The following is a 25,595-nucleotide window of genomic DNA, read 5'->3' as shown; positions in this document are numbered from 1 at the left end:
TACACCACCACCACCTCCACCATACACCACCACCACCTCAACCGTACACCACCATCTCCACCATACACCACCACCACCATACAACACCAACACCACCATACACCACCTCCACCATACATCACCACCTCCACCATACACCGCCTACACCATACACTATCACCTCCACCATACACCAACCTCATCGCACACCACCACCACCTCCACCATACACCATCACCACCTCCACAATTCACCACCACCTCCACCATACATCACCACCTCTAGTATACACCACCACCACGACCACCTAAAAAACCGCCACCTCCACCATACACCACCACCACCTCAACCATACACCACCACCATCTACACCATACACCACCACCTCCACCATACACCACCACCTCTAGTATACACCACCACCACCACCTATACACCACCACCTCCACCATACACCACCACCACCTCCACCTTACACCACCACCTCTAGTATACACCACCACCTCTAGTATACACCACCACCTCCATCATACACCAACACCACCTCCATCGTACACCACCACCTCTAGTATACACCACCGACTCCACCATACACCACCACCTCCACCATACACCATCACCTCCACCATACACCATACACGGTCACCTCCACCATACACCACCACCTCTAGTATACACCACCACCACCACCTCTACCATACACCACCACCACCTCCACCATACACCACCAGCACCCATACACCATTTCCACCAGACGCCACCACCATCCCTACCATGCACCACCACCACCTCCACCATACACCACCACATCCACCATACACCACCACCACCCATACACCACCACCATCTCTACCATACACCACCACCACATCCACCATACACCACCACCTCTAGTATACACCACCACCACCCATACACCACCACCATCTCTACCATACACCACCACCTCCACCATACACCACCACCATCTCTACCATACACCACCACCTCCACCATACACCACCTCCTCTAGTATACACCACCACCTCCACCATACACCACGACCTCAACCATACATCACCACCTCTAGAATACACCACCACCACCTCCACCATACACCACCACCATCTCTACCATACCCCACCACCTCCACCATACACCACCACCATCTCTACCGTACACCACCACCTCCACCATACACCACCACCTCTAGTATACACCACCACCTCCACCATACACCACGACCTCAACCATACATCACCACCTCTAGAATACACCACCACCACCTCCACCATACACCACCACCATCTCTACCATACACCACCACCTCCACCATACACCACCACCTCTAGTATACACCACCACCTCCACCATACACCACGACCTCAACCATACATCACCACCTCTAGAATACACCACCACCATACACCACCACCTCTAGTATACACCACCACCTCCACCATACACCACGACCTCAACCATACATCACCACCTCTAGAATACACCACCACCATACATCACCACCTCTAGTATACACCACCACCTCCACCATACACCACCACCTCAACCATACATCACCACCTCTAGAATACACCACCACCAAACATCACCACCTCTAGTATACACCACCACCTCCACCATACACCATCACCACCTCCACCATACACCATCACCTCCACCATACACCACCACCTCCACCATACACCACAACCTCCACCATACATCACCACCTCCACCATACACCACCACCATCTCTACCATACACCACCACCTCCACCATACACCACCACCTCTAGTATACACCACCACCTCCACCATACACAACGACCTCAACCATACATCACCACCTCTAGAATACACCACCACCATACACCACCACCTCTAGTATACACCACCACCTCCACCATACACCACGACCTCAACCATACATCACCACCTCTAGAATACACCACCACCATACATCACCACCTCTAGTATACACCACCACCACCACCAATACACCACCACCCACTACACCATACACAACTACCCAACACCATCACCACCTCCACCATACATCACCACCTCCACCATACATCACCACCTCCACCACCTCCACCATACACCACCACCTCCAGCATACACCACCACCTCTAGTATACACCACCACCACCACCTACACCATACACCACCACCTCCACCATACACCACCACCACCTCCACCGTACACCACCATCTCCACCATACACCACCACCTCTAGTATACACCACCACCACCACCTACACCCTACACCACCACCTCCACCATACACCACCACCACCTCCACCATACACCACCACCACCTCAACCGTACACCACCATCTCCACCATACACCACCTCCACCATACATCACCACCTCCACCAAACACCGCCTACACCATACACTATCACCTCCACCATACACCAACCTCATCGCACACCACCACCACCTCCACCATACAAGATCACCACCTCCACAATACACCACCACCTCCACCATACATCACCACCTCTAGTATACACCACCACCACGACCACCTAAAAAACCACCACCTCCACCATACACCACCACCACCTCAACCATACACCACCACCATCTACACCATACACCACCACCTCCACCATACACCACCACCTCTAGTATACACCACCACCACCACCTATACACCACCACCTCCACCATACACCACCACCACCTCCACCTTACACCACCACCTCTAGTATACACCACCACCTTCATCATACACCAACACCACCTCCATCGTACACCACCACCTCTAGTATACACCACCGACTCCACCATACACCACCACCTCCACCATACACCATCACCTCCACCATACATCATACACGGTCACCTCCACCATACACCACCACCTCTAGTATACACCACCACCACCACCTCTACCATACACCACCACCACCTCCACCATACACCACCAGCACCCATACACCATCTCCACCAGACGCCACCACCATCCCTACCATGCACCACCACCACCTCCACCATACACCACCACATCCACCATACACCACCACCACTCATACACCACCACCATCTCTACCATACACCACCACCACATCCACCATACACCACCACCTCTAGTATACACCACCACCACCCATACACCACCACCATCTCTACCATACACCACCACCTCCACCATACACCACCTCCTCTAGTATACACCACCACCTCCACCATACACCACGACCTCAACCATACATCACCACCTCTAGAATACACCACCACCACCTCCACCATACACCACCACCATCTCTACCATACCCCACCACCTCCACCATACACCACCACCATCTCTACCGTACACCACCACCTCCACCATACACCACCACCTCTAGTATACACCACCACCTCCACCATACACCACGACCTCAACCATACATCACCACCTCTAGAATACACCACCACCACCTCCACCATACACCACCACCATCTCTACCATACACCACCACCTCCATCATACACCACCACCTCTAGTATACACCACCACCTCCACCATACACCACGACCTCAACCATACATCACCACCTCTAGAATACACCACCACCATACACCACCACCTCTAGTATACACCACCACCTCCACCATACACCACGACCTCAACCATACATCACCACCTCTAGAATACACCACCACCATACATCACCACCTCTAGTATACACCACCACCTCCACCATACACCACCACCTCAACCATACATCACCACCTCTAGAATACACCACCACCAAACATCACCACCTCTAGTATACACCACCACCTCCACCATACACCATCACCACCTCCACCATACACCATCACCTCCACCATACACCACCACCTCCACCATACACCACAACCTCCACCATACATCACCACCTCCACCATACACCACCACCATCTCTACCATACACCACCACCTCCACCATACACCACCACCTCTAGTATACACCACCACCTCCACCATACACCACGACCTCAACCATACATCACCACCTCTAGAATACACCACCACCTCCACCATACACCACGACCTCAACCATACACCACCACCTCTAGTATACACCACCACCTCCACCATACACCACGACCTCAACCATACATCACCACCTCTAGAATACACCACCACCATACATCACCACCTCTAGTATACACCACCACCTCCACCATACACCACGACCTCAACCATACATCACCACCTCTAGAATACACCACCACCATACATCACCACCTCTAGTATACACCACCACCTCCACCATACACCACCACCTCAACCATACATCACCACCTCTAGAATACACCACCACCAAACATCACCACCTCTAGTATACACCACCACCTCCACCATACACCATCACCACCTCCACCATACACCATCACCTCCACCATACACCACCACCTCCACCATACACCACAACCTCCACCATACATCACCACCTCCACCATACACCACCACCATCTCTACCATACACCACCACCTCCACCATACACCACCACCTCTAGTATACACCACCACCTCCACCATACACCACGACCTCAACCATACATCACCACCTCTAGAATACACCACCACCTCCACCATACACCACGACCTCAACCATACACCACCACCTCTAGTATACACCACCACCTCCACCATACACCACGACCTCAACCATACATCACCACCTCTAGAATACACCACCACCATACATCACCACCTCTAGTATACACCACCACCTCCACCATACACCACGACCTCAACCATACATCACCACCTCTAGAATACACCACCACCATACATCACCACCTCTAGTATACACCACCACCTCCACCATACACCACCACCTCAACCATACATCACCACCTCTAGAATACACCACCACCAAACATCACCACCTCTAGTATACACCACCACCTCCACCATACACCATCACCACCTCCACCATACACCATCACCTCCACCATACACCACCACCTCCACCATACACCACAACCTCCACCATACATCACCACCTCCACCATACACCACCACCATCTCTACCATACACCACCACCTCCACCATACACCACCACCTCTAGTATACACCACCACCTCCACCATACACCACGACCTCAACCATACATCACCACCTCTAGAATACACCACCACCTCCACCATACACCACGACCTCAACCATACACCACCACCTCTAGTATACACCACCACCTCCACCATACACCACGACCTCAACCATACATCACCACCTCTAGAATACACCACCACCATACATCACCACCTCTAGTATACACCACCACCTCCACCATACACCACGACCTCAACCATACATCACCACCTCTAGAATACACCACCACCATACATCACCACCTCTAGTATACACCACCACCTCCACCATACACCACCACCTCAACCATACATCACCACCTCTAGAATACACCACCACCACCACCAAACATCACCACCTCTAGTATACACCATCACCTTCACCATACACCATCACCTCCACCATACACCACCACCTCCACCATACACCATCACCTCCACCATACACCACCACCTCCACCATACACCACAACCTCCACCATACACCACCACCTCCACCATACACCATCACCTCCACCATACACCACAACCTCCACCATACACCACAACCTCCACCATACACCACAACCTCCACCATACACCACCACCTCCACCATACACCATCACCTCCACCATTCACCACCACCACCCATACACCACCACCACCTACACTATACACCACGACCTCCACCATACACCACAACCTCCACCATACACCACAACCTCCACCATACACCACCACCTCCACCATTCACCACCACCACCCATACACCACCATCACCTCCACCATACACCACAACCTCCACCATACACCACAACCTCCACCATACACCACAACCTCCACCATACACCACCACCTCCACCATACACCATCACCTCCACCATTCACCAGCACCACCCCTACACCACCACCACCTCCACCATACACCACAACCTCCACCATACACCACCACCTCCACCATACACCACCACCTCCACCATACACCACAACCTCCACCATACACCACCACCTCCACCATACACCATCACCTCCACCATACACCACCACCTCCACCATACACCACCACCACCTCCACCATACACCACCTCCACCATACACGACCACCTCCACCATACACCATCACCTCCACCACCACCACCTCCACCATACACCATCACCTCCACCATACACCACCACCTCCACCATACACCACCACCTCCACCATACACCACCACCTTCACCATACACCACCACCTCCACCATACACCACAACCTCCACCATACACCACCACCTTCACCATACACCACCACCTCCACCATACACCACCACCTCCACCATACACCACCACCTCCACCATACATCACCACCTCCACCATATACCACCACCTCCACCATACACCACAACCTCCACCATACACCACCACCTCCACCATACACAATACCTCCACCATACACCACCACCTCCACCATACACCACAACCTCCACCAAACATCATCACCTCAACCATACACCACCACCTCCACCATACACCACCACCTCCACCATACACCACAACCTCCACCATACACCACCACCTCCACCATACACCACAACCTCCACCAAACACCACCACCTCCACCATACACCACCACCTCCACCAAACATCATCACCTCCACCATACACCACCACCTCCACCATACACCACCACCTTCACCATACACCACCACCTTCACCATACACCACCACCTCCACCATACACCACCACCTCCACCATACACCACCACCTCCACCATACACCATCACCTCCACCAAACATCATCACCTCCACCATACACAACCACCTCCACCATACACCACCACCTCCACCATACACCACCACCTCCAACATACACCACAACCTCCACCATACACCACCACCTCCACCATACACCACCACCTCCACCAAACATCATCACCTCCACCATACACCACCACCACCACCATACACCACCACCTCCACCATACACCATCACCTCCACCAAACATCATCACCTCCACCATACACCACCACCTCCACCATACACCACCACCTCCACCATACACCACCACCTCCACCATACACCACCACCTCCACCATACACCACCACCTCCACCATACAGCACCACCTCCACCAAACATCATCACCTCCACCATACACCACCACCTCCACCATACACCACCACCTCCACCATACACCACCACCTCCACCATACACCACCACCTCCACCAAACATCATCACCTCCACCATACACCACCACCTTCACCATACACCACCACCTCCACCATACACCACCACCTCCACCATACACCACCACCTCCACCATACACCATCACCTCCACCAAACATCATCACCTCAACCATACACCACCACCTCCACCATACACCACCACCTCCACCATACACCACCACCTCCACCATACACCACCACCTCCACCATACACCACCACCTCCACCATACACCACCACCTCCACCATACACCACCACCTCCACCATACACCAGCACCTCCACCATACACCATCACCTCCACCAAACATCACCACCTCAACCATACACCACCACCTCCACCATACATCACCACCTCCACCATACACCACCACCACCATCTCTACCATGCACCACCACCACATCCATCATACTTCACCACCTCCACCATACACCATCACCTCCACCATACACCACCACCTCCACCATACACCACAACCTCCACCATACACCACCACCTCCACCACCTCCACAACCTCCACCAAACATCATCACCTCGACCATACACCACCACCTCCACCATACACCACCACCTCCACCATACACCACCACCTCCACCATACACCACCAGCACCATCTCTACCATGCACCACCACCACATCCATCATACTTCACCACCTCCACCTTACACCACTACCACCGCCACCATACACCACCACCTCGACCATACACCACGACCAGCGCCACAATACACAACCACCCCCACAATACACCACCACCACCTCCACCATACACCATCACCGCCACCATACAGCATCACCGCCACCATACAGCACCACCACCTCCACAATACACCACCACCACCCATACACCACCACCTCCACCATACACCACCACCTTCACAATACACCACCAACACATTCACCATACACCACCACCACTTCCACCATATACCAACACGTCCACAATACAGCACCACCACCATACACCACCATCACCGCCACCATACATCACCACCTCCACCATACATCACCACCTTCACCATACACCACCACCTCCACCATACACCACCACCACCATCATAAACCACTACCACCTCCACCATTCACCACGACCTCCACCATACACCACCACCACCATCATAAACCACTACCACCTCCACCATTCACCACGACCTCCACCATATACCACCACCTCCATCATAAACCACTACCACCTCCACCATTCACCACGACCTCCACCATATTACCACCGCCACCTTACAATACCACCACCCGAACCATGCACCACCATCGCCTCCACCATACACCGCCATTTTATTGTTTCAGACCCCTGCACTGGTTTTAACACGCTGGGTGATATTGACAAACGAGACAGCAACTACCAGGTAGCCACGGGCGAGTCCCGCATCAGTGACCGGGATCTGACCGAGGGCTGGTATGACGTGGGTGGGCGAGTTCTCCTGGATTCAGCGCCTGGCTTCCAACACTGCGGAACCCTCTACCCCATCTGGCGAAAAGGTGGGAATAATACTGTTTGGACATCATGGTGTTGGGACACCATAGGGTGTGGACATCATAAGGTTGGGACACCATGAGGTATGGACATCATGAGGATTGGACATCATAATGTTGGGACACCGTGAGGTTTGGACATCATAATGTTGGGACACCGTAAGGTTTGGACATCATTAGGTTGGGACACCATAAGGTTTGGACATCATTAGGTTGGGACACCATAAGGTTTGGACATCATTAGGTTGGGACACCATAAGGTATGGACATCATGAGGTTGGGACACCATAAGGTATGGACATCATGAGGTTGGGACACCATAAGGTATGGACATCATAAGGTTTGGACACCATAAGGTATGGACATCATGAGGTTGGGACACCATAAGGTATGGACATCATAATGTTGGGACACCGTAAGGTTTGGACATCATTAGGTTGGGACACCATAAGGTATGGACATCATGAGGTTTGGACACCATAAGGTTTGGACATCATTAGGTTGGGACACCATAAGGTATGGACATCATGAGGTTGGGACACCATAAGGTTTGGACATCATTAGGTTGGGACACCATAAGGTATGGACATCATGAGGTTGGGACACCATAAGGTTTGGACATCATGAGGTTTGGACATCATAATGTTGGGACACCTTGAGGTTTGGACATCATAAGGTTGGGACACACTGAGTTTTAGACATCATAAGGTTTGGGCACCGTAAGGTTTAGACATCATAAGGTTGGGATACCGTAAGGTATAAACACCATAAGATTGGGACACCGTAAGGTATAGACATCATAAGGTGAGGACACCGTAAGGTCTGGATATCATAAGGTTGGGACACCGTAAGGTATAGACATTATAAGGTTTGAACACCGTGAGGTTTGGACATCATAATGTTGGGACACCGTGAGGTTTGGACATCATAAGGTATGGACATCATAAGGTTTGAACACCGTGAGGTTTAGACATCATAAGGTATGGACACCGTAAGGTTTAGACATCATAATGTTGGGACACCGTGAGGTTTGGACATCATAAGGTATGGACACCGTAAGGTTTAGACATCATAAGGTATGGACACCGTAAGGTTTAGACATCATAAGGTATGGACACCGTAAGGTTTAGACATCATAAGGTATGGACACCGTAAGGTTTAGACATCATAATGTTGGGACACCGTGAGGTTTGGACATCATAAGGTATGGACACCGTAAGGTTTAGACATCATAAGGTATGGACACCGTAAGGTTTAGACATCATAAGGTATGGACACCGTAAGGTTTAGACATCATAAGGTATGGACACCGTGAGGTTTGGACATCATAAGGTTGGGACACCATAAGGTTTGGATATCATAAGGTTTGGACTTCATGAGGTTAGGACACCGTGAGGTTTGGACATCGAGAGTTTATGACATTTGTAGGGTTAGGACATTAACGTTTGATTCAGACATCGTAAGGTTGACTGAGACATCGGAAGGTTGGGGCGTCGTAGGCTTTGGGCATCGTAGACTTGGGACATCGACGTTTGATTGAGACATCGTAAGGGTGGGACATCGTAGGATTAGGACATCATTGGGTTCGAACATGATAAGGTTGTCACATATAAAGGGTTTTAACTCCGTGGCATATACCAGATGAAACCAGAGACCAAATGCTGACTGGTTCACGGATGAAGCCGGCAACACAGCAAACAAGGGTAGGTTTCCGTTTTCCGAATACCTTCCGGGTACTTCAAGTAATCTTCAATTTTCTTGGTAAGTTTCAAATATTTGTTATCTGTTTCACACTTACTGAACAAAATGCACCCTAAAATTTTGACAATTATTGGGGGCGGTTTCCGGAAGGTATCCCGGCCGGATTCAAAGTTGGAAGGTGATCAGAAGGTTTCCGAAAAACGGAAACCTAGTATCCATTTTTTGGCTGTGCAAAGCAACAGGTATCCATCACAAAAAGCAATTCTGTTTTCAGAAAAGAATGGCGACACCTCCGTGATGTGCTTGCAGGATGCCGGCGACACGTGTTACAAGCTGTTCAACATTAACACAAAGATGTGTGGTACAACCGAGCTTTACCACCTGCTGAGGACTCCGGATTATTCCAGCGCCTATTGTTTTGGTAAGATAAAATCCGGAGGAGCGTCGCCCACAGTAACCATGGACAAATGCATAACCATAATTTTACATTAAACAATGGCTTTTGTCCCGCAACGTCCTAAAGGCAGGCATATATAATCTTCACAACAAGAAACGCATAGGCTAACTTTGAAAAATCATAGTGTCTTCAATAAAAAACACATATTGAGTATCACAAGGATGAAACAAAGCATAACAGTGACAAGTTCTGTAAACATGATGGTAATACTGATTGTCCTGTCACAAGACACGTCCGTCCACGGGGGGAAAGGGGTGGGGGAGAAGAGGGGGGGGGGGGGGGGGGGGGGCGTTCCGTTCAGTACTTGTTGTGACCATCGCGTGCTGTTATTTCTGCTCTGCACCTCCTTGGCACAAACCGAATAAGTTTACCGATTCTGTTCTGTGGAATTCTGCTCTGCTCTTCTTGCAACGCGTTGGCCAGTTGTGCCAGTTGTGCCAGTTGTGCAAGCGTCTGTGGCGTATGTTGTCGCTGATGTACACGTCTGTCGAGTTCAGATCCTGAAATCTGGAAGGCCATGGCAAGACATTGGCGTTGGAATTATGAAGGATGTCATCAGTGACACGAGCTGTGTGTGGTGTAGCGTTGTCATGTTGAAACAACTCCCTCTGTCGGTTGATAATTGGAAGGTGACGTTGAAACATTTGGTCGATGTAGCGATTTGCTGTCAGATTCCCCAGAACGACCACCAAGTCAGATCTCCGTGTGTAGGATATGGCTCCCCCACCCCATCAAACTTCTGCCATCGGATCTCCGGACCTGTCGGACGCCGTTCGGTGGAAACGTTCATTCCGACATTAGCAGACACTCTTTTTTCTATCTCGGCGTTGGAGAAGAAATCGTGATTCATCTCTGAACCAGACTCGCCTCCAGTTGATGTCTGTACGGTGTTGCTCCATCGCCTACGTTGTAGTGGATGCAAACGTCCTACTACAGGGACAAATACCGGTCTTCTGATACAAATTCATACCTCTCGCAGACGATTCCTGATTGTTTGGTCGGATACCCTCCTCAAACCAGGCACATGTTCTGCAGTCTCGGTGGCAGTAGCATGTCAATGATGATTTGTTTGTTTCTTTGTTTGTTTCTTTGTTTGTTTGTTTGTTTGTTTGTTTGTTTGTTGTTTAACGCCGCACTCAGCAATATTCCAGCTATATGACGGCGGTCTGTTAAATAATCGAGTCTGGACCAGACAATCCAGTGATTGACATCATGAGCATCGATCCTCGCAAACCTGACCACCCGATCCCGTAAGTCGCCTTTTACGACAAGCATAGTCGCCTTTTGCGGCAAGTATGGGTTGCTGAAGACCTATTCTACACCGGAATCTTCACGGGTCGCAGGTGAAAGACCCGGATGTAGCGATCTCGTGTAGGGGAGATGACTCTTAGTCTACCACTTCTCGGACAATCTTGGATCATATGAAAAATGCTGTACAAAGCTGAAAGTTTCAGGAGATTACGTTTGTGCACTACACCAGGACGAACATGTGACTAACATCGTTCAATCAAAAATATTGTATTGTATTATATTTGTATTGAATGTTTTAGGAATTTACAAAATCAACATTCTCATTATCTCCTATGTGTTTCTTTTTTTGAAGAGTATATGTTGGTGTTTTGTGATAAGATAAACTCCGGGGAGGGCGTCGCCCAAATTAACCTTGAACAACTGTATTATCTTATTTTCAAGTTAAACAATGGCGTTAGTCCCGCGAGGCCCTTCAGATGGACATATATATATGTTGCTGTTTTATGATAAGATAAAATACTAGGGAGGGCGTCATTCAAATTAACCATTGGTAAATTTATCAATTTTAATTTCAACTTAAATATTGGTGTTTGTGATCCAGCAAATGTTGATACTTTGTGATAAATGTATTGCTTGTATTCTTTATAGACTCCACCCCTTAAGATCCGGGCAAGAATAGGTCTTCAGCAACCCATGCTTGCCACAAAAGGCCACTGTGCTTGTCGTAAGAGGCGACTAACGGGATCGGGTATTTAGGCTCGCTGCCATTTGCGTGGATCGATGGTCAGGATATCCATCACTGGATTGTCTGGTCCAGACTCGATTATTTACAGACCGCCGTCACATAGCTGGAATATTGCTGAGTGCGGCGTTAGACAACAAACAACAAACATGTAAATTCATATTATTTACGTTGCAGCTTACAAGAAAGGGGACGCGCGTGAGTATTATGTTCACTTGAAATAAGTCTTTGATTATATTGTTTAAACGATTCTGTTTGACTCATGAACAGATGCTTGTTAACTATTCGTGTTTGGAATTGACGGACACTCAAAGCTTAACACGCAACGACGAATCACACAGTACAAATACAGACTTCTCAGAGTTCTGGGCCCACTTGCACAAAGCGATCTTAGCGCTAAGATGATCGTAACTCCCATACTTTAACATAGGCTTACGATAGTCTTAGCGCTAAGATCGCTTTGTGCAAGGGGGGCCAGGTATATTTATCAATATTTTTTTAACAAAATAATGTTTGTCTAAAAGTCTAAATATTTGGATGTAGTTTAAGTGTCGGGTCGTGAACAAGAGTTTTTATTCACGAACCGATAGTTACTTGTTTGACCCTCACTCATTGAAGGTTCATACTCCAAGAAACTCATACAAAATAAAAGTCAATCAGTACAAGTACTATTGCAGATGACAATTTTACATCATCATATTCCGCTAAAAAACACGAATATCTGCACATTAATCCGCTGCAAGCTGCTGCCATCCTCCCTCTGTGTGTGTGTGTGTGCGTGCGTGTTTGTCCGTGCGTGCGTGCGCGTGCGTGTGCGCGCGTGTGCGTGTGTGTGCGCGCGTGTGTGCGCGCGTGCGTGCGTGTGTGTGTGTGTGTGTGTGTGTGTGTGTGTGTGTGTGTGTGTGTGTGTGTGTGTGTGTGTGTATGTGTGAGCATGTGTGTGCGCGCGTGCGATTGTATGTGCGTGCGTGTGCGTGTGTAGGTGCGTGCGTGTGTGTGCGTGTGCGTGTGTGCGCGCGTGCGTGTATGTGCGTGCGTGCATGTGTTTGTGTGTGTGTGTGCGTACGTGCGTGCTGGTGTGCATATATATATATATATATATATTTATATATATTATATATTCGTACCATCGTGCCATTCTCCCTCTGTGTGTCTGTGTGCGCGCGTGTTTCTGTGTGTGTGCATGCGTGCGTGTGCGTGTGTGCCCGCGCGTGCGATTGTATGTGCGTGCTTGCGTGTGTGTGTGTGCGCATGTGTGTGTGCGCGTGCGTGCGTGTGTGTGCGTGTGTGCGTGTGCGTGTGCGTGTGTGCGTGCGCGTGCGTGTGTGTGTGTGCGTGCGTGCTGGTGAGCATATATATATATATATGTATGTGCGTGCGTGTGCGAGTGTGTGTGTGTGTGTGCGCATGTGTGTGTGTGCGTTTGTGTGTGCGTGATGGCATATATTCGTGCCATCCTCCCTCTGTGTGTGTTCGTGCGTGTTTGTGTGTGTGCGTGCGTGTGTGTGCGTGTGTGCGTGCGTGATGGCATATATTCGTGTCATCCTCCCTCTGTGTGTGTTCGTGCGTGTTTGTGTGTGTGCGTGCGTGTGTGTGTGCGTGCGTGCGTGTTTGCGCATGTGTGTGTGTGTGTGTGTGCGCGCGTGCGATTGACGTTTTATAACATCAGCAAAGGGATTTTACATTGTTTCTTCTCGAGTACTACAGGGGCGGTGGGGTAGCCCAGTGGTTAAAGCGTTCGCTCGTTACGCCGAAGACCCGGGTTCTACCCCCCACATGGTTACAATGTGTGAAGCCCATTTCTGGTGTCTCCCGCCGTACTCGAGTACCTCCTTGGGTCCTGTTTTTTTAAGACAATAAAATGATTGACTGACCATCGCTTTGTGGCGCATGGCGCTCAGGACTTTGTCAGTAAATGAAAAGACCACATCAATTATGTTGAGTACACTTCAGGAGACTGGACTATTCTTGCCGCAAGGAATCCAGTGGTTAGTGAGTGAGTGAGTGAGTGAGTGAGTATGGTTTTACGCCGCTTTTAGCAATATTCCAGCAATATCACGGCGGGGGACACCAGAAATGGGCTTCACAAATTGTACCCATGTCGGGAATCGAACCCGGGTCTTCGGCGTGACGAGCGAACGCTTTAGCCACTAGGCTACCCCCACCGTATTGGTTAGTTGTAGTAGTAGTAGTAGTAGTAGTAGTAGTAGTAGTAGTAGTATTGGCAGTAGACTAAACGAACAGTGGCATCAAATGCACTACCTCTGGTAGCAGAGTGGGTGAGTTTTAAGTTTGGTTTTATGCCTCTTTCCAGAACTATTACGGGGGAGGCACCAGCAATGGGCTAAACATATTGTTCTCATGTGGAGAGTCGAACCTAGGCCTTCGGTTAGCCAGTTACGGTAGTAGATGTTGTAGTTGTAGCTGTAGTTGCAACAACAACAACAACAGCTATGTCATTATTAGTCGTAATAGCGGTAGCAACACTTTTTGTAGCAGCATTAGTAGTCTCTTTGTTTGTTTGTTTTGTTTGTTGTTTAACGCCACACTCAGCAATATTCCATCTTTATGACGGCGGTCTGTAAATAATCGAGTCTGGACCAGACAATCCAGTGATTGACATCATGGGCATCGATCCACGCAATGTGATACAATGACATGCATCAACCAAGTCAGCGACCACCCGACCCCGTTAGTCGCCTCTTACGACAAGCATAGTCGCTTTTTACGGCAAACATTATTTGCAGTAGTAGTAGTGTAGTAGTAGTAGTAGTAGTAGTAGTAGTAGTAGTAGTAGTAGTAGTAGTAGTAGTAGTAGTGGTGGTGGTGGTGGTAGTAGTGGTGGTGGTAGTAGTTGTTGTTGTTGTTGTTGTTGTTGTTGTTGTTGTTGTTGTTTGAAGCAATACCAATTCACAATGCAGCTCCAGATTTCGTCGAGAAACCAACTGTTGCCGTCAAACTTATTAACAAGAACCCTTTTAAAAACGAGCTTGAGTTTAGCTGCGAGTTCAACAAACACCCCGACGACATCTTCTACAGCACCTACTGGGTCGTCGACGGGAAAAATATCGATAATGAGAGCCCCAGCAAGTGGGAAGGTGGACAAATCATCAAGAAACAGGTTCTGACAGAAGAAAAACTGAAGAAAGCGGGAATAACTAAAGTTGGATTTGAGGTATATCTGAAAACACAATCAAAATTTGGGATTTTATTTATCATCCAACATCATTCTTCCAACCTTTTCAGTTTATAGACAGTAATAAGCAGTGTCTCTGGTGTAAAACAGCTTCAGTAGCAGAGCTCCTAGTGATGACCAATCACGTCACAATGGTCTGCAAAGCATTGTCATGCAATCACTAATCTCACCCAAGCGATATCCCCTGTGGGATATAGTTTTGTATGAAAAATGTCATAACCATCGGATAATGATAATTCATTTATTTAGAAGAAGTATCCACGAGAGCCCCTTAATCACGATAGAAGTAAACACCTTCGCTTGTCATACACATGTATCATTAGGCACGTTTTAAAAAAAATCGTAAGTGATATAAAGATATATTTGTTATGTGAGTGAATGTGTTAACGTGTACAAAACTAATCTTATTGTTGTCTTTGGTACGTATGCAGCCCCCTACACGGTTAGCCTTGTGCAGAGTTGCGTCCCTTGGACGCGACAGTAACCTATCATCATTGGTTCGACTCCAGATTCTCCCTGATCCCCTTTCTAGGTTTCCCAGCACCATACCCGTGATCGTGGATTTCTTCAAGTTCCCGAGTCAATACTGACTATAAAATTCCAGTTTCAATCCTTGCCGAACTAAGCTGGAATTATGGCGTTATATTTTGGCTAGACTAACGAGTCAAAAATCGACAACCGGTTCATAAACTGCCGTGCGTCAACAGATATTTCCCAAATCTTTTCATGTCTTTTTTTAATCAAGGTTATCAAGGTATCACATGTTGTTTTATCAAGGTAATTATCACGAAACAGAGTTTCAGTATCACTCAGATCGCCTTGACTGAACGCCGCCATTTTGTTTGAGGCAAATGCAAGTTTTGAGAGGTGAAATCTGATTGGTTGCGCTACGATCGAGCCCGGAAATTCCAGCCTAGTTCGGCAAGGGTGGAAACTAGACTTTTATAGTCAGTTAACTCCCTTGCCTCCAAATGCAAGTGTTGAGAGGTGGAATCTGATTGGTAAATAGGAGGGACACGGAAGGGACATGACTCGTACTAGCCACTGATGGCGCAACGATCGAGCCCAGAAATTCCAGCCTAGTTCGGCAAGGTTGAAAACTGGACTTTTAAAGTCAGTTAACTCCCTTGCCTCCGGAAGATGGGATTTGTTCAAATTGGGAAACGCCCAAGACCTGTATCCCTTCTGGCTTCCTCCCATTCACCCACTCAATAACTCACCCACGCAATAACTCACCCACTCACTCACTTACCTTCAGGTCCGTTGTTCAGTCAGAGCCAGTACGGGTGTTGATAAGCCATCAAGCACGCCACACTTGTCGGATCCTAAATTCATCGGTATTAAGGTATGTTCCAGAATTGTTTTGTCATTGTCTATTTTTCTACGTCATCTATTCTGAACATGTATCGATGTACCTGTCAAGAGCCTCTTTCAGCGGTCTAACCGCCTCCCTGGTTTAGTAGACAGGGCGTTTTCCCGGAGAACGGAAGGTCGGTGGTTCGATCCCCTAGCAGCACCATACCAAAATACGTTAAACGATGGTACATGTTGTTACGCTGCCTGGCGCTCGGCATTAACTAGATAAACGGAGGACTGGTCGGTTCGGAGTCACTATACTGTCTGAGTGGGTATTCTTAAATTGCTGGGGGCACGGGTATCCCACTCGTCGTCGCCAGGCCCCGCGATTCGCTGAGCAGAGTTGCGTCCCTTGGGCACGCCAGTAACCTATGAATGTGGGTTCCAATCCCGGTTCGCCCCGATTATGTTTCTAGGTTTGTCAGCACCATACTCGTGCTCGTGGGTTTCACCGAAGTGGTAAACGTCTGAGACCTGCATCACTTCGGGCTTCCTCCCATATTAAGCTGGCACGCCGCAATATAATTGGAATAATGTTTTACGCGGCGCTAAACCCAACTCACTCACTCGCTTAAATTGCTGGATATAAAACCGCCGTAACGGTAGGCACACACACATGGGCAATCAAGTCGCTATGTAAGTGAAATGATCTTTATACGAGACATAAAACCCATTACACTTCACCTTTCAGCGGCCTTATTAAAATAGCCGCTCGGGTCTACTCGGCTTGTTCCGCTTTCTACATTATACCCCGGGCAAAGTCATTTTATTGCCTAAATTCACATTAGATCGTGTAATGTCAGATTCGCGGGTCTCTAGTTCATATAACACAACGGCCGTTTTGTAGACTGGTAAACATTATTCACTATGATTTGAAGACAGAAACAAGGTGAGTTGGTGAAATGGGATTTAACGTTGCGTCCAAGATTTTTGCACTTTTATAGCGACGTGCGTGCGTGCGTGTCTGCGTGCGTGCGTGCGTGTCTGCGTGCGTTCGTGCGTGCCTTCTTGTGCTAGTCTGGTCTTATGCCTATTTTATAGTGCCAGCCCACTAAGATACCAATTTAACATGAATACTCCATACAGCCACAGTATACTGACTCCCGGTCGACCAGTCCTTGTCTTAGCCCCTTAATGCTTTCTGACAGACAGGGTAACAACAAGTACCATTTTTAACGTCTTTCGGTATGATGCGACTTGGGATCGAACCCCGGACTTTTCGCTCTCCCGGCGGACACTCTACCACTAGACCGCGGAGGCTGCCGAAGACAAAATTCACGTTAGGTTCATGACTGCCGCCAGGGGATGTGGTGTCATGTGATAGTCAGGAGTTGGAAACTGGTTCCTTTGTAGCTTCCTGCCAATGCTGGCCAAGGTTACATGCTACCTTGTTTTCCAATCGACTTCTATAGTAACGTTATATGTATTCTACTAGACATTCTAAAGCTATTACATGTATACTCACACGCAGAAGAAACGCAAGTGGTTTTAAGCAAATAGGTAACAAACACGGAGCCATAAATTGATACGAGTTTTAGCATGTTGTGAAGCCTGATGGTGTTATCAATATTTTTGGTTGCATTTTGGAAGCCCCGAGTTAAAACGAAAAATAAATAACGAATCGCCAAAACGCACCATTTCAATAAATATGTGGGTATCATGCACCCATTTCTCGCGAAATCGAAAATGCACGAACTGTCACGAACGGTAGTGGGTATAAAACTGTGGCCGATTCTTGGACCTACCACTCCTTGGTCAACAATGCCACGCCTAACTCAAATTCAGAGAAACCAGGCTATCGGACGTTTGGAAGCTGGAGAGTCTGTCCAAGATGTTGCCCGTCATTTCAACGTTAACATTACCACAATTTACCGTCTCCTGCATCGATACAATGCTACACAGACCACAGATGACCTTCCTCGGAGCGGTCGTTCTAGGGTCACCACACCTCGACAAGATCGGCAGATTACCCGTCAACACAAGCGACATCCGTTCCTAACTGCAAGTGAAAGTGCTCGACAGACCATATGAACACATAATCGACACATTAGCCGGGACACTGTGATCCGACGTCTCCGTTCCAACAACCTCAGTTGTCGCCGACCAGCACGTCGTCCTGTTCTCCAACCACGGCATCGACAAGCACGACTTCAGTGGGCATAGGGTCATTTTCCAGCAGGACAACGCTCGTCCCCATGTTGCCAGAGCTACCATGGCGTTTCTGCAACAACACAACATCCGTGTTCTACCGTGGCCAGCCCTCAGCCCTGATCTGAACCCCATCGAACACTTGTGGGATGAGGTTCAAAGGCGTCTGCACAATGTGCACCCAGTCCCTACAACTGCCGATGAACTACGCACAGCTGCTCTGGATGTGTGCAGGGGGATCCCTAGGGCCTTCACAAATCGTCTGATCCACTCAATGTACAGGAGATGTGTTGCAGTGATCAATGTTAATGGTGGTCACACCAGGTATTGACTGACATTTTGGGTATTGACACGAAAATGTGTAAGCCCTTAACATTTGAAAAAAACAATTATGTCATCTGCCTTTTAATCCATTAAACTGTCTTCAGTCAATTTTTTGTCACTCTTGCCCCTTTTGTTTTTCTTGTCTTTACTGTTGAAAATAAATAGCATGTATACTGCATACTCGACTTGCGTTTCTTTTGCGTGTGAGTATACATGTGTGCACAGTCTAGCCTTAAAGCATCAATATAAACATAAAAATGACTTGCTTAGCCAGTTCCTTTTCCGAGTACAGGAAGCTAAACACACCACCCACACCACCTTGCTTGAAAATATATGGGTCAGATTCAGCATAAGTCATCATGTTAAAAAAGACAGCACTAAATATAGAAAAACAAGGTTAGTTTTAATTATTGAATTGGTTTACTATTAGAAAATATCTCACGCAAAATAATCCAATACAGCTGCCAGATGAGAAACTCTGCATTGAAGGCAACTGCTGGTCGAACGACTGATTTTGATTTGGTGTAGTTCAGTAGAACCCCTAGATATTGTTGGACTGAGACGAACCGAGCGGGAAGGTGAGGTAATCCAAGTAGATAATTTAATACGAATATCACTGTCAACTGCTCAGCTCAAAAGGAAGAGTTACACCAGAGGACAGGCCTCGGGGCTAATTGGAGACCGTGCACTGCCTCGTATGGTGGCCGAGAGGGGACATCGCTTTCTTGCCTTCAATTATGGTCGCGAGAATGCGATAAAGCGGTAACACGAGACGAGAAAGCGATAACACGAGACGAGAAAGCGATAACACGAGACGAGAAAGCGATAACACGAGACGAGAAAGCGATAACACGAGACGAGAAAGCGATAACACGAGACGAGAAAACGATAACACGAGACGAGAAAGCGATACCACGAGACGAGAAAGCGATAGCACGAGACGAGAAAGCGATAACACGAGACGAGAAAGCGATAGCACGAGACGAGAAGGCGATACCACTAGACGAGAAAGCGATAACACGAGACGAGAAAGCGATAACACGAGACGAGAAAGCGATAGCACGAGACGAGAAGGCGATACCACGAGATGAGAAAACGATACCACGAGACGAGAAAGCGATAACACGAGACGAGAAAGCGATAACACGAGACGAGAAAGCGATATCACGAGGGAAAACTTCAAACGTCAACGATACGAAACAGGTTGAAAACAGTGGGTCTGAAATCAAGACGTCCTTCCGACACACGGGCACCTCAGACAACATCTGGAGGTCGTCAACAGCGGCGTTGGAGATACCCCATGTTTTGTGATGAATCGAGGTTTAGGCTTCACAGATGGCAGACATGTGTTTGGAGCCGGCGTGAAGAGTGACACTATCCGAAGCAGTCCAAGGGCACGATATGTACGGTGGCGGCATCACGTACGACAACAGGACGAGTCTGCAGCTGACGATCGTGCAAGAGAACATAACTGTGGACCAAATGTCACGTCCATTTGTCATCCCATTGCCCAGTGCGAGGTCAGAAGAGTTCGAGGATGACAACGCGCGTCATCTGAGAGCTTGTGTTGCAGTCAGGTGTCTAATGCAACATGGTGTCATAAAAAGGTTGTGACATGTCACCGATTGAACACCTTTGGGGTGTTCTGGGCCGAGGGGTTCGCAACCCAACTCAGCGTTCCTAGAATTTGCAACAGCTCAGGTAGACCTATCAAGAAGAAAGGCCAATGATACCAGGGGAGACAACCCGGCATTTGATATCCCGTGTGCCAATGGACCAGATATTGACTTTAATATGAAAATTGAATTCCACAAAGTCATTTCTTTACATATCATTTCTGAATAATATTTAAGTCTTCCTTTTAATATAAGTCGGTATCACCTTATATTATTCGGGTCTGTTTAAAACTTATCATTGTCATATGCGACATTTAGACTGTTTTCAGGGTAAGCCTTATCTGCCGTTTGATAGGCACCGCAAAAGGCAGGCGAAGCAGTGATTGAAAGGTTTGCCAAAACTTCGGACTTGCTGAATATCCCGAAAAAAATGTGAAAACAAATACTGCTTTTCTAGTCCTCCTTTCAGGGAAATAAATAAATAATGTCTTGATTCAGTGACTGAACAAATATTAATATGTATTAGGTAGCACCCTACCCCCAAACCCCATCCCTCTATATTCTTTACGTGTACCTGGGACTAGTCAATGAAAGCACGTCTTTAAAATAATAAAAAATATTTTTTTCGAAAGAAAGAATCCTCTTCTGCTGTTTTGATACAAGCAAACTAGACTTGGTTAGTTTGATCTACTCTTGCCAAGGCGTTTAGTAAAACAAAATACCTAAAATATATAAATTCCGCAGTCATGGTGCAGGACTAGCCTGGGACGTTTGCTCTTCGAGGGACAACATTTAGTGCGTACCATCAATTTGTCGGAACAAATGATATCATCAAAGTTGCTATGTTTGTTATACAAAACTTTGGGTGTTGTAGATGACCCCTGAAACACTGGTGTTGTCGGAGGGCGAGAAAGCGGACATTACTCTACAACTGACCGCTCCCTTCGGGTGTGGACAACTCCTCGACTGTGATCTCCAAATAGAAGGAAGCCAAATAGGTGAAACACACTGCATATTTACAATATACTGATGGTAACAAGAAATAAATTATTCAACAAAACAACAGAATATATTACAGGGCAGGTCTATGATTGTAGCAGCGAACAGAATACAGTGAAGCTAGATTAACTAACTTCATGGACGGGGTTATTCGCATTATTTCATACCCCATTTTAGGCTACTATTCCACCCTGGCTATTAATTTCATGTTTGGTACGGTGGGGTAGCCTAGTGGTTTGCTCGTCACGCCGAAGACCCGGGTTCGATTCCCGACATGGGTACATTGTGTGAAGCCCATTTCTGGTGTCCCCACCGTGATATTGCTGGAATATTGCTAAAAGCGGTGTAAAACCATACTCACTCACTAATTCCATGAGTTACGGTATTTAGTTTAAGACGATTTGATTAGAGTTGAATTAGAACTGATGCTCCTAACGTGCTTGACACAGCAGCACGGTCTGAACGTCATTGTCTTGTTCGTGCGATGGCATTTGATAACAATGTGTTCATGTCGCGGGCCGTGGAAATGAATATGCGTTGAACACGTATCTGCGTAAAATACGCATCAGAAATGCAGAAATACGCAGTAAAATAAAATCCAAGCGTATCAAATACGCAACGAAAATAAAACTTGTGCATATCATCAAAATATTGTGAAGTAACCCTGCGTATTCGATTAGCAAATCAGTAACTTATTTTGAAATTATAAACTGGCTTTTCCGTCAACCTTGCCAAACTCCACGATGACAGTTACATCATGATCATTTGCCATCACACTTTCTTGTGGAGGTATCGTGGTATTTTTGAGTCCTATAAAGCTCTCGAACCCACACGACACCAGTTTGCAGGGACTAGATGAATAGTGTTTTTAAATATTTCACTTAAATACCCACTTGTGTAAAAACTAGTGGGTAACAGAAATTTGAATACCCAGATAGAATTACTGATTCCCAATGATTTTAAATGCATGGGTAAAATACCCACAATACCAAAAGCTTATCTGGAGCTCTGGACATTGTTAGCCTTCTCCTCCGACCCATCAGACATCGAAGTGTCAATTTCCGACATCTTCTCTGAAACTATGTGACCTGTGGAGCTGAGACAAATGGTCTCAAATATTTGCTCACATGAAGTTCCACCTGGTTATATAACATGGCCGTAGTGGAAGCCATATTGAACGCTTTACAAATCTATTACAAATCTATTTTCAGTGAAGCTAGTATTATATGCATCATTATGAAATGTGAAGTGCAGTAACTGTAGTGTCTGTGCATTAAAATAACATGTGAAGTGTATTTAATAGTATCAACTTGACACCAATTTCAAACAAACAAAAAGTTTGTCACCGCTGTGCAAATGTACCATTCTTTTGTGTCCATGTTTGTGGTGCCAGTTCCAAAGACGTGCGACACTTGCGGTGCCAGGTTAGTGAGTACTTCCGATTGTGGAGCAATGATATCCTCGAAGACGTGGAACAAGCCAATATCGATTGCAGTTTACGGGCAGATCTCCCAAACATATGGGGAAACTACCCAGGTTCAGAAACTAAAGTTAAAAACAAGATCGTTGCGAAGCCATCTGTTATGGGATGAATACGACGCCGGATTCATCAGGGTAATCATCTGTGTGTATCTCCTGTATATCAGTGTGTGTATCTCCTGTACATCTGTGTGTGTGTATCTCCGGTACATCTGTGTGTGTATCTCCTGTACATCAGTGTGTGTGTATCTCCTGTACATCTGTGTGTGTGTATCTCCGGTACATCTGTGTGTGTATCTCCTGTACATCTGTGTGTGTATATCCTGTACATCTGTGTGTGTGTGTGTATCTCCTGTACATATGTGTGTGTGTATCTCCTGTAAATCTGTGTGTGTATCTCCTGTACATCTGTGTGTGTATCTCCTGTACATCTGTGTGTGTATCTCCTGTACGTCTCTGTGTGTATCTCCTGTACATCTCTGTGTGTATCTCATGTACATCTGTGTGTGTATCTCCCGTACATCTGTGTGTGTGTATCTCCTGTACATATGTGTGTGTATCTCCCGTACATCTGTGTGTGTATCTCCTGTACATCTGTGTGTGTATCTCCTGTACATATGTGTGTGTGTATCTCCTGTAAATCTGTGTGTGTATCTCCTGTACGTCTCTGTGTGTATCTCCTGTACATCTGTGTGTATCTCATGTACATCTGTGTGTGTATCTCCTGTACATCTCTGTGTGTATCTCCTGTACAGCTGTGTCTATCTCCTGTACATCTGTGTGTGTGTGTGTATCCCCGTTACATCTGTGTGTGTGTATCTCCTGTACATCTGTGTGTATCCCCGTTACATCTGTGTGTGTGTATCTCCTGTACATCAGGGTGTGTATCTCCTGTACATCTGTGTGTGTATCTCCTGTACATCTGTGTGTGTATCTCCTGTACATCTCTGTGTGTATCTCCTGTACAGCTGTGTGTATCTCCTGTACATCTGTGTGACTCTCCTGTACATCTGTGTGTATCACCTGTGCATCTGTGTGTGTATCTCCTGTACATCTGTGTGTATCTCCTGTACATCTGTGTGACTCTCCTGTACATCTGTGTGTATCACCTGTGCATCTGTGTGTGTATCACCTGTGCATCTGTGTGTGTATCTCCTGTACATCTGTGTGTATCTCCGTTACATCTGTGTGTATCTCCTGTACATCTGTGTGACTCTCCTGTACCTCTGTGTGTATCACCTCTGCATCTGTGTGTGTATCACCTGTGCATCAGTGTGTGTATCTCCTGTACATCTCTGTGTGTATCTCCTGTACATCTGTGTGTATCTCATGTACATCTGTGTGACTCTCCTGTACATCTGTGTGTATCACCTCTGCATCTGTGTGTGTATCACCTGTGCATCTGTGTGTGTATCTCCTGTACATCTGTGTGTGTGTGTGTATCTCCGTTACATCTGTGTGTGCATCTCCTGTACATCTCTGTGTGTATCTCCTGTACATCTCTGTGTGTATCTCCTGTACATCTGTGTGTGTGTCTCCTGTACATCTGTGTGTATCTCCTGTACATCTGTGTGTGTGTATGTATCTCCGTTACATCTGTGTGTG

General features: G+C 47.5%; 1 protein-coding gene across 1 annotated transcript in view; it reads left to right on the top strand.

The window, feature by feature from the left end:
• The window catches only part of LOC124140220 (von Willebrand factor D and EGF domain-containing protein-like), a 78,067-nt gene that overhangs the window by 13,555 nt on the left and 38,917 nt on the right, over window positions 1-25,595 (top strand). Inside the window, exons 3-9 of the mRNA XM_046507663.2 lie at window positions 8,536-8,727; window positions 10,697-10,843; window positions 13,050-13,070; window positions 15,794-16,047; window positions 17,327-17,413; window positions 22,387-22,510; window positions 23,905-24,125. Of these exons, the coding sequence (XP_046363619.2) occupies window positions 8,536-8,727; window positions 10,697-10,843; window positions 13,050-13,070; window positions 15,794-16,047; window positions 17,327-17,413; window positions 22,387-22,510; window positions 23,905-24,125 (1,046 nt within the window). The remainder of the gene's footprint in view (window positions 1-8,535; window positions 8,728-10,696; window positions 10,844-13,049; window positions 13,071-15,793; window positions 16,048-17,326; window positions 17,414-22,386; window positions 22,511-23,904; window positions 24,126-25,595) is intronic.

Source organism: Haliotis rufescens, unplaced genomic scaffold (assembly GCF_023055435.1).
Source record: "Haliotis rufescens isolate VD_foot unplaced genomic scaffold, xgHalRufe1.0.p SCAF_15, whole genome shotgun sequence".
Taxonomy (NCBI): Eukaryota; Metazoa; Mollusca; class Gastropoda; order Lepetellida; family Haliotidae; genus Haliotis; species Haliotis rufescens.
This window is presented reverse-complemented; position numbering and strand designations above follow the sequence as displayed.